General features: G+C 40.3%; 1 protein-coding gene across 1 annotated transcript; it reads left to right on the forward strand.

The window, feature by feature from the left end:
• Positions 1-2,403: 2,403 nt before the first annotated feature.
• LOC139457686 (shematrin-like protein 2) lies at positions 2,404-11,294 on the forward strand. The gene is made up of 6 exons (XM_071239045.1): positions 2,404-2,551; positions 5,311-5,450; positions 6,570-6,867; positions 9,492-9,631; positions 10,751-11,048; positions 11,278-11,294. Exons 1-6 carry the CDS (start codon positions 2,404-2,406, stop codon positions 11,292-11,294), a joined length of 1,041 nt encoding a protein of 346 aa, XP_071095146.1.
• The last annotated feature ends 1,407 nt before the right edge of the window (positions 11,295-12,701 follow it).

Consider the following 12,701-nt stretch of genomic DNA (forward strand, 5'->3'; position numbering starts at 1 on the left):
TGCTTTGACATCCTGTGTTTCGCAAATATTGATGAATATACTTGTCCAAGCCCGAAATAGCCGTCATGGATGAAGATCGGTGTCCTTTTTCAGCTATATACTGTAACAACACACTCTGTCAAGGAAGAAATCCAGAAAAATGCAATGGACGACATTCTTTGTAAAAGTAAGGATTATTATTACGCGTCGTGTCATCGGAAAGAAAATCTTGGGAAGGTTGTAAACAACTTGACAGGTATTTATTTGTGACACGAACGGACAGTCGCACCATTTAGAATGTGCCCCCCATACAGTCGTACTATTCCGTAGCTGCATAGTCAACCCATTCTGTAGTTTTTGACACCTTACTAAAGTTATCCTTTTCCCGTATCCTCTTTACTTACCCACTCATTCACTAGCCATACTTTCCACAGCACACTCCTCTTTTTCAGTATCCAAAGACCCTTTCAGAGATTCGATGTTGTTTCATTTTATCCAATAATACATTTCTTCCAGGACGAAATGTGCATTTTACCGTCACACAGTATACCAACTATGAAATGCATGTTCCATTTGAAGATCACACTACCTCATGATGTACTCTGAGATCTGTCCTTGAGCAGGGACAATTTCCACAGGTTATTTCCCCATGTTCTTAGAGGTGTGCGTGAAAAGTCACAGCTGACACGTCAACATCAAATGTGCACACATTCTTCTTGATGACAGTAGTCATAGAGCATTAGGACATTAAAACTAATTATAACTTGCAGTTATCATCCAGATTGTAAACTGTAAAGAAATGAATTGATAGAAAACATATAGGGCTTGGATGCCTGTATGAAAATGCCGAGTAGCATGCTCGTTTGTCAATGTTGTTAATAAATGTATGCCATAAGCTATGCATAAAACATATGGCGACTCCTTGTTGTTTTTTAATTTCAAGAATGTTTTAGCAGAGGGCGTTCACAAACATGTATATATACATAGAAAGAAAAGATGATGACATCATTAGTAACTGTCCTCAGAATAGTTTTCTTTGTAGTATAAGTATGTTTTTGAGATTTATTTATGTTTAGAAGCAGATGCGATGAAAGTCAGCGAATCATTATTTAAATGTCAGAGGTGAGATGAATATTAAATATAAGGATCAACAGCGCAGCAACAGCGCAGCAACAGCGACTCATCCCAAGCCGATTCCTAGAAATGGGGAAAATAATGAAAGCCCTGCATATCAAACACAGTCATGTAAAAGGAAAGAATGGAGGTAAAGTGGATGGAAGTAGGATTGTTCGGAAGGTAACCTGCTTTCTATGTTTGTTTGAGATCACCTTTGTTTTGGAAATATTACTTTATGGACTAAGCATCTCAGAGGTGAAAAGAATCGCATAATTTCGTCTCAATATTATACTAATACCGTTAACTTGGTTATTGTGATAGAATTGTTCTTGTCAGAAATGGCCTGTGATGAATTATGTTACCAAAGGAAGACTGAATAGAAAAACACTGGTAATGCTGATCTATAGCGATACTTAAACAGACGAATCTACGCCTATCGACGCAATTTCATCACGGGTCATTTGTCAGTGATGTAATTACTTCCCTAATCACTCACCCGCACCTACATACATACATTGCATTGGACATAGTCCCTGGAGGCATAGAATAACAGAATTCATATCAGCAATAATTCTTAAAAGGTGTTGCAAATTGGTGCTACATTAGATAATATACTAGTAATTAGTCAGTTCCGGGTGTGGACCGAATACAGGTGTATATAAGCGTCTTGTTTTCAAGTGCCAGCTATCACTGCTGTCGCCTCTCTTCACGTTTAGATCCAGTCTAATCAACACACTCTGTAAGTATCAGTTGTTTTGTGTTTTACGGGGTATTCAGGCTGTCCCTATTAACGCTGTATTTTACGTTACAGGGGGCACGGGTGGCCCAGTCGTCTAAGGCGCCGCGATTCGCTGTGCAGAGTTGCGTCCCTTGGGCACGCCAGAAACCTATGATTGTGGGTTCGAATCCCGGTTCGCCCCGATTATGTTTCTAGGTTTGTCAGCACCATACCCGTGCACGTGGGTTTCACCGAAGTGGTAAACGTCTGAGACCTGCATCACTTCGGGCTTTCCTCCCACATTAAGCTGACACGCCGTGATATAACTGGAATACTGTTAAAAGCGGCGATAAACCCAACTCACTCACTCACTCACTTTTACGTTACAGTGTTATGCCTGTTAGTCAGCAGTTATTGCTGTGATAACATTTCAACACTTTTACTGATTACTATTTGTAATATTGATTACATTATTAAGAGTGTAAAATAGCGACCACAGTTGGTACAAAATGTGATTTTCTCATAGAAAACGGTACCAAGTCTAAGAAGACTTTAAAAATGAATGAAAAACTCCTTTTCAGCCTTCCAAAATGATGAAAGTTATCGCCCTTGTTGCCTGTCTGGCTGTCGCTGCCTTTGCTGAGCCTATTGGCTATGGTCTGCACGGAGGCATCGGAAAGGGAGGTCTGTACGGAGGCTTGGGAATGGGTGGTCTGTACGGAGGCTACGGTATGGGAGGTCTGTACGGAGGCTACGGAATGGGAGGACTGTACGGAGGCTACGGAATGGGTGGTCTGTACGGAGGCTACGGAATGGGTGGTCTATACGGAGGCTACGGAATGGGAGGACTCTACGGAGGAATTGGAGGCTTCGGAAAAGGTAAATGCCAATATAATCATGCCGAGAATATTGTTGACCCTCAAATATAATTTATACTTTGACAGATATTAAGTAACTTAATTACACCTAATTTATTTTCTGCTTTGATTTGCAACATGCAACATATCTATCCTATCGGTATGAGGCGATATATAAATGATTACAACATGTAAGAAATGCATTTGCACGGAATATCTTCTTATACAAAAACCTCTTCTTTTTGTTGCAGGTATTGGATACTACTAAGAATGTCGCTCCCGAGTCACAATTCATCGGCATCATCAATATGCACATTATTTATTGTATCCGGTTTGAATTATGTCACATAAAATACAATCATCAAAACAATGTCTGGTTTTCATTCATAATATAGTTGGGCTTTTTTGCATAAGAATACACTTGTTATTAAGTGAGTTGCATTGGTACAGTGACTTACAAATTATCCAAATAAAAGACAAACATGTTTACTCGTTTACTAGTATCAGCGAATGAATGGGTGTGAGTGAGCGAGTGTTGTTTAACGCTGCATTCATCTATTGTCAAACTACAATCCGGCAGTTTCAAAATAATAGAGACACAGGTCCATGGGGCACGATGAACCACAATCCGTCCAGTCACACACAGAAACACACACACATTTATTATCTGGTCCCCATTAGTCGGCGCTTACGACAAGCATAGGACACTGGATTCCTCTGAAAAATGCCCTTAATTCGCACGTGAAAGCTGATTGTACACAATATGAACTTCCGGGTTCTTATACTGTATATTGCTCAATGACATTGATCAGCTTTATAATAATGTTCACTTCCGTACATTCAGTCCAACATGCACATAGTGGACTATGACTATCCCTGCTCAATTTCCGACCACAGGATACTCAGCACAGCAACAACAATTCTGCAGCGAATGGCACTTTCTGCAAAGTATCCGTGTATACACTCACCACTACTTCAAACACAGGTGTATTTACTAAAAGGCCTTGGTCGTTAATAATTACTGGCGTGGAGGGGGGGGGGTGCATATTTAATAAGCATCCCAAATTTACACAATATCTTTCAATCATGGCTTGTACAGTCTTTACTGAATGCCACATCTTCTCTTCGAAAGCGGCTGCCCACACGATTATTTTTCATTCAGTATTCTGCAAACATAACATGGTCAATGGGAAAGGTAAACGTTGAAATGATTGGCAATAGTTATGTGTTTGTGATTGATGCCACGTGTGGGGCAGGATACGCTGACTTTTTCGCGAACTACCTTGGGATCATAACTAATTAACAGTGATTCACAAACACATGCTTTGATCGGGTCGGAATCGTCCAACGGACTATGCTATGGTTTTGTCACTTTCCTTACGTTCGCTCCTTTGTTCATGTCGTCGGACGGGCAAGGAGACATGATGATATATTTCCAATTAGTGATGGGTAAAATAGTTCTATCAATCTAAGGAAGGAAGGAAGGAGGAAATCCAAAACTTTCAAACTCGGTGAATGCTTTGACATCCTGTGTTTCGCAAATATTGATGAACATACTTGTCCAAGCCCGAAATAGCCGTCATGGATGAAGATCGGGGTCCTTTTTCAGCTATATACTGTAACAACACACTCTGTCAAGGAAGAAATCCAGAAAAATGCAATGGACGACATTCTTTGTAAAAGTAAGGATTATTATTACGCGTCGTGTCATTGGAAAGAAAATCTTGGGAAGGTTGTAAACAACTTGACAGGTATTTATTTGTGACACGAACGGACAGTCGCACCATTTAGAATGTGCCCCCCATACAGTCGTACTATTCCGTAGCTGCATAGTCAACCCATTCTGTAGTTTTTGCCACCTTACTAAAGTTATCCTTTTCCCGTATCCTCTTTACTTACCCACTCATTCACTAGCCATACTTTCCACAGCACACTCCTCTTTTTCAGTATCCAAAGACCCTTTCAGAGATTCGATGTTGTTTCATTTTATCCAATAATACATTTCTTCCAGGACGAAATGTGCATTTTACCGTCACACAGTATACCAACTATGAAATGCATGTTCCATTTGAAGATCACACTACGTCATGATGTACATTGAGATCTGTCCTTGAGCAGGGACAATTTCCACAGGTTATTTCCCCATGTTCTTAGAGGTGTGCGTGAAAAGTCACAGCTGACACGTCAACATCAAATGTGCACACATTCTTCTTGATGACAGTAGTCATAGAGCATTAGGACATTAAAACTAATTATAACTTGCAGTTATCATCCAGATTGTAAACTGTAAAGAAATGAATTGATAGAAAACATATAGGGCTTGGATGCCTGTATGAAAATGCCGAGTAGCATGCTCGTTTGTCAATGTTGTTAATAAATGTATGCCATAAGCTATGCATAAAACATATGGCGACTCCTTGTTGTTTTTTAATTTCAAGAATGTTTTAGCAGAGGGCGTTCACAAACATGTATATATACATAGAAAGAAAAGATGATGACATCATTAGTAACTGTCCTCAGAATAGTTTTCTTTGTAGTATAAGTATGTTTTTGAGATTTATTTATGATTAGAAGCAGATGCGATGAAAGTCAGCGAATCATTATTTAAATGTCAGAGGTGAGATGAATATTAAATATAAGGATCAACAGCGCAGCAACAGCGACTCATCCCAAGCCGATTCCTAGAAATGGGGAAAATAATGAAAGCCCTGCATATCAAACACAGTCATGTAAAAGGAAAGAATGGAGGTAAAGTGGATGGAAGTAGGATTGTTCGGAAGGTAACCTGCTTTCTATGTTTGTTTGAGATCACCTTTGTTTTGGAAATATTACTTTATGGACTAAGGCTCTCAGAGGTGAAAAGAATCGCATAATTTCGTCTCAATATTATACTAATACCGTTAACTTGGTTATTGTGATAGAATTGTTCTTGTCAGAAATGGCCTGTGATGAATTATGTTGCCAAAGGAAGACTGAATAGAAAAACACTGGTAATGCTGATCTATAGCGATACTTATACAGACGAATCTACGCCTATCGACGCAATTTCATCACGGGTCATTTGTCAGTGATGTAATTACTTCCCTAATCACTCACCCGCACCTACATACATACATTGCATTGGACATAGTCCCTGGAGGCATAGAATAACAGAATTCATATCAGCAATAATTCTTAAAAGGTGTTGCAAATTGGTGCTACATTAGATAATATACTAGTAATTAGTCAGTTCCGGGTGTGGACCGAATACAGGTGTATATAAGCGTCTTGTTTTCAAGTGCCAGCTATCACTGCTGTCGCCTCTCTTCACGTTTAGATCCAGTCTAATCAACACACTCTGTAAGTATCAGTTGTTTTGTGTTTTACGGGGTATTCAGGCTGTCCCTATTAACGCTGTATTTTACGTTACAGGGGGCACGGGTGGCCCAGTCGTCTAAGGCGCCGCGATTCGCTGTGCAGAGTTGCGTCCCTTGGGCACGCCAGAAACCTATGATTGTGGGTTCGAATCCCGGTTCGCCCCGATTATGTTTCTAGGTTTGTCAGCACCATACCCGTGCACGTGGGTTTCACCGAAGTGGTAAACGTCTGAGACCTGCATCACTTCGGGCTTTCCTCCCACATTAAGCTGACACGCCGTGATATAACTGGAATACTTTTAAAAGCGGCGATAAACCCAACTCACTCACTCACTCACTTTTACGTTACAGTGTTATGCCTGTTAGTCAGCAGTTATTGCTGTGATAACATTTCAACACTTTTACTGATTACTATTTGTAATATTGATTACATTATTAAGAGTGTAAAATAGCGACCACAGTTGGTACAAAATGTGATTTTCTCATAGAAAACGGTACCAAGTCTAAGAAGACTTTAATAATGAATGAAAAACTCCTTTTCAGCCTTCCAAAATGATGAAAGTTATCGCCCTTGTTGCCTGTCTGGCTGTCGCTGCCTTTGCTGAGCCTATTGGCTATGGTCTGCACGGAGGCATCGGAAAGGGAGGTCTGTACGGAGGCTTGGGAATGGGTGGTCTGTACGGAGGCTACGGTATGGGAGGTCTGTACGGAGGATACGGAATGGGAGGACTGTACGGAGGCTACGGAATGGGTGGTCTGTACGGAGGCTACGGAATGGGTGGTCTATACGGAGGCTACGGAATGGGGGGACTCTACGGAGGAATTGGAGGCTTCGGAAAAGGTAAATGCCAATATAATCATGCCGAGAATATTGTTGACCCTCAAATATAATTTATACTTTGACAGATATTAAGTAACTTAATTACACCTAATTTATTTTCTGCTTTGATTTGCAACATGCAACATATCTATCCTATCGGTATGAGGCGATATATAAATGATTACAACATGTAAGAAATGCCTTTGCACAGAATATCTTCTTATACAAAAACCTCTTCTTTTTGTTGCAGGTATTGGATACTACTAAGAATGTCGCTCCAGAGTCACAATTCATCGGCATCATCAATATGCACATTATTTATTGTATTCGGTTTGAATTATGTCACATAAAATACAATCATCAAAACAATGTCTGGTTTTCATTCATAATATAGTTGGGCTTTTTTGCATAAGAATACACTTGTTATTAAGTGAGTTGCATTGGTACAGTGACTTACAAATTATCCAAATAAAAGACAAACATGTTTACTCGTTTACTAGTATCAGCGAATGAATGGGTATGAGTGAGCGAGTGTTGTTTAACGCTGCATTCATCTATTGTCAAACTACAATCCGGCAGTTTCAAAATAATAGAGACACAGGTCCATGGGGCACGATGAACCACAATCCGTCCAGTCACACACAGAAACACACACACATTTATTATCTGGTCCCCATCAGTCGGCGCTTACGACAAGCATAGGACACTGGATTCCTCTGAAAAATGCCCTTAATTCGCACGTGAAAGCTGATTGTACACAATATGAACTTCCGGGTTCTTATACTGTATATTGCTCAATGACATTGATCAGCTTTATAATAATGTTCACTTCCGTACATTCAGTCCAACATGCACATAGTGGACTATGACTATCCCTGCTCAATTTCCTACCACAGGATACTCAGCACAGCAACAACAATTCTGCAGCGAATGGCACTTTCTGCAAACTATCCCTGTATACACTCAGCACTACTTCAAACACAGGTGTATTTACTAAAAGGCCTTGGTCGTTAATAATTACTGGCGTGGAGGGGGGGGGGGGGGGGGGCATATTTAATAAGCATCCCAAATTTACACAATATCTTTCAATCATGGCTTGTACAGTCTTTACTGAATGCCACATCTTCTCTTCGAAAGCGGCTGCCCACACGATTATTTTTCATTCAGTATTCTGCAAACATAACATGGTCAATGGGAAAGGTAAACGTTGAAATGATTGGCAATAGTTATGTGTTTGTGATTGATGCCACGTGTGGGGCAGGATACGCTGACTTTTTCGCGAACTACCTTGGGATCATAACTAATTAACAGTGATTCACAAACACATGCTTTGATCGGGTCGGAATCGTCCAACGGACTATGCTATGGTTTTGTCACTTTCCTTACGTTCGCTCCTTTGTTCATGTCGTCGGACGGGCAAGGAGACATGAGGATATATTTCCAATTAGTGATGGGTAAAATAGTTCTATCAATCTAAGGAAGGAAGGAAGGAGGAAATCCAAAACTTTCAAACTCGGTGAATGCTTTGACATCCTGTGTTTCGCAAATATTGATGAACATACTTGTCCAAGCCCGAAATAGCCGTCATGGATGAAGATCGGGGTCCTTTTTCAGCTATATACTGTAACAACACACTCTGTCAAGGAAGAAATCCAGAAAAATGCAATGGACGACATTCTTTGTAAAAGTAAGGATTATTATTACGCGTCGTGTCATTGGAAAGAAAATCTTGGGAAGGTTGTAAACAACTTGACAGGTATTTATTTGTGACACGAACGGACAGTCGCACCATTTAGAATGTGCCCCCCATACAGTCGTACTATTCCGTAGCTGCATAGTCAACCCATTCTGTAGTTTTTGCCACCTTACTAAAGTTATCCTTTTCCCGTATCCTCTTTACTTACCCACTCATTCACTAGCCATACTTTCCACAGCACACTCCTCTTTTTCAGTATCCAAAGACCCTTTCAGAGATTCGATGTTGTTTCATTTTATCCAATAATACATTTCTTCCAGGACGAAATGTGCATTTTACCGTCACACAGTATACCAACTATGAAATGCATGTTCCATTTGAAGATCACACTACCTCATGATGTACATTGAGATCTGTCCTTGAGCAGGGACAATTTCCACAGGTTATTTCCCCATGTTCTTAGAGGTGTGCGTGAAAAGTCACAGCTGACACGTCAACATCAAATGTGCACACATTCTTCTTGATGACAGTAGTCATAGAGCATTAGGACATTAAAACTAATTATAACTTGCAGTTATCATCCAGATTGTAAACTGTAAAGAAATGAATTGATAGAAAACATATAGGGCTTGGATGCCTGTATGAAAATGCCGAGTAGCATGCTCGTTTGTCAATGTTGTTAATAAATGTATGCCATAAGCTATGCATAAAACATATGGCGACTCCTTGTTGTTTTTTAATTTCAAGAATGTTTTAGCAGAGGGCGTTCACAAACATGTATATATACATAGAAAGAAAAGATGATGACATCATTAGTAACTGTCCTCAGAATAGTTTTCTTTGTAGTATAAGTATGTTTCTGAGATTTATTTATGATTAGAAGCAGATGCGATGAAAGTCAGCGAATCATTATTTAAATGTCAGAGGTGAGATGAATATTAAATATAAGGATCAACAGCGCAGCAACAGCGACTCATCCCAAGCCGATTCCTAGAAATGGGGAAAATAATGAAAGCCCTGCATATCAAACACAGTCATGTAAAAGGAAAGAATGGAGGTAAAGTGGATGGAAGTAGGATTGTTCGGAAGGTAACCTGCTTTCTATGTTTGTTTGAGATCACCTTTGTTTTGGAAATATTACTTTATGGACTAAGGCTCTCAGAGGTGAAAAGAATCGCATAATTTCGTCTCAATATTATACTAATACCGTTAACTTGGTTATTGTGATAGAATTGTTCTTGTCAGAAATGGCCTGTGATGAATTATGTTGCCAAAGGAAGACTGAATAGAAAAACACTGGTAATGCTGATCTATAGCGATACTTATACAGACGAATCTACGCCTATCGACGCAATTTCATCACGGGTCATTTGTCAGTGATGTAATTACTTCCCTAATCACTCACCCGCACCTACATACATACATTGCATTGGACATAGTCCCTGGAGGCATAGAATAACAGAATTCATATCAGCAATAATTCTTAAAAGGTGTTGCAAATTGGTGCTACATTAGATAATATACTAGTAATTAGTCAGTTCCGGGTGTGGACCGAATACAGGTGTATATAAGCGTCTTGTTTTCAAGTGCCAGCTATCACTGCTGTCGCCTCTCTTCACGTTTAGATCCAGTCTAATCAACACACTCTGTAAGTATCAGTTGTTTTGTGTTTTACGGGGTATTCAGGCTGTCCCTATTAACGCTGTATTTTACGTTACAGGGGGCACGGGTGGCCCAGTCGTCTAAGGCGCCGCGATTCGCTGTGCAGAGTTGCGTCCCTTGGGCACGCCAGAAACCTATGATTGTGGGTTCGAATCCCGGTTCGCCCCGATTATGTTTCTAGGTTTGTCAGCACCATACCCGTGCACGTGGGTTTCACCGAAGTGGTAAACGTCTGAGACCTGCATCACTTCGGGCTTTCCTCCCACATTAAGCTGACACGCCGTGATATAACTGGAATACTTTTAAAAGCGGCGATAAACCCAACTCACTCACTCACTCACTTTTACGTTACAGTGTTATGCCTGTTAGTCAGCAGTTATTGCTGTGATAACATTTCAACACTTTTACTGATTACTATTTGTAATATTGATTACATTATTAAGAGTGTAAAATAGCGACCACAGTTGGTACAAAATGTGATTTTCTCATAGAAAACGGTACCAAGTCTAAGAAGACTTTAATAATGAATGAAAAACTCCTTTTCAGCCTTCCAAAATGATGAAAGTTATCGCCCTTGTTGCCTGTCTGGCTGTCGCTGCCTTTGCTGAGCCTATTGGCTATGGTCTGCACGGAGGCATCGGAAAGGGAGGTCTGTACGGAGGCTTGGGAATGGGTGGTCTGTACGGAGGCTACGGTATGGGAGGTCTGTACGGAGGATACGGAATGGGAGGACTGTACGGAGGCTACGGAATGGGTGGTCTGTACGGAGGCTACGGAATGGGTGGTCTATACGGAGGCTACGGAATGGGGGGACTCTACGGAGGAATTGGAGGCTTCGGAAAAGGTAAATGCCAATATAATCATGCCGAGAATATTGTTGACCCTCAAATATAATTTATACTTTGACAGATATTAAGTAACTTAATTACACCTAATTTATTTTCTGCTTTGATTTGCAACATGCAACATATCTATCCTATCGGTATGAGGCGATATATAAATGATTACAACATGTAAGAAATGCCTTTGCACAGAATATCTTCTTATACAAAAACCTCTTCTTTTTGTTGCAGGTATTGGATACTACTAAGAATGTCGCTCCAGAGTCACAATTCATCGGCATCATCAATATGCACATTATTTATTGTATCCGGTTTGAATTATGTCACATAAAATACAATCATCAAAACAATGTCTGGTTTTCATTCATAATATAGTTGGGCTTTTTTGCATAAGAATACACTTGTTATTAAGTGAGTTGCATTGGTACAGTGACTTACAAATTATCCAAATAAAAGACAAACATGTTTACTCGTTTACTAGTATCAGCGAATGAATGGGTGTGAGTGAGCGAGTGTTGTTTAACGCTGCATTCATCTATTGTCAAACTACAATCCGGCAGTTTCAAAATAATAGAGACACAGGTCCATGGGGCACGATGAACCACAATCCGTCCAGTCACACACAGAAACACACACACATTTATTATCTGGTCCCCATCAGTCGGCGCTTACGACAAGCATAGGACACTGGATTCCTCTGAAAAATGCCCTTAATTCGCACGTGAAAGCTGATTGTACACAATATGAACTTCCGGGTTCTTATACTGTATATTGCTCAATGACATTGATCAGCTTTATAATAATGTTCACTTCCGTACATTCAGTCCAACATGCACATAGTGGACTATGACTATCCCTGCTCAATTTCCTACCACAGGATACTCAGCACAGCAACAACAATTCTGCAGCGAATGGCACTTTCTGCAAAGTATCCGTGTATACACTCAGCACTACTTCAAACACAGGTGTATTTACTAAAAGGCCTTGGTCGTTAATAATTACTGGCGTGGAGGGGGGGGGGGGGGGGGCATATTTAATAAGCATCCCAAATTTACACAATATCTTTCAATCATGGCTTGTACAGTCTTTACTGAATGCCACATCTTCTCTTCGAAAGCGGCTGCCCACACGATTATTTTTCATTCAGTATTCTGCAAACATAACATGGTCAATGGGAAAGGTAAACGTTGAAATGATTGGCAATAGTTATGTGTTTGTGATTGATGCCACGTGTGGGGCAGGATACGCTGACTTTTTCGCGAACTACCTTGGGATCATAACTAATTAACAGTGATTCACAAACACATGCTTTGATCGGGTCGGAATCGTCCAACGGACTATGCTATGGTTTTGTCACTTTCCTTACGTTCGCTCCTTTGTTCATGTCGTCGGACGGGCAAGGAGACATGAGGATATATTTCCAATTAGTGATGGGTAAAATAGTTCTATCAATCTAAGGAAGGAAGGAAGGAGGAAATCCAAAACTTTCAAACTCGGTGAATGCTTTGACATCCTGTGTTTCGCAAATATTGATGAACATACTTGTCCAAGCCCGAAATAGCCGTCATGGATGAAGATCGGGGTCCTTTTTCAGCTATATACTGTAACAACACACTCTGTCAAGGAAGAAATCCAGAAAAATGCAATGGACGACA

Source organism: Haliotis cracherodii, unplaced genomic scaffold (genome assembly GCF_022045235.1).
Source record: "Haliotis cracherodii isolate W230 unplaced genomic scaffold, xgHalCrac1.p SCAF_1, whole genome shotgun sequence".
NCBI lineage: Eukaryota > Metazoa > Mollusca > Gastropoda > Lepetellida > Haliotidae > Haliotis > Haliotis cracherodii.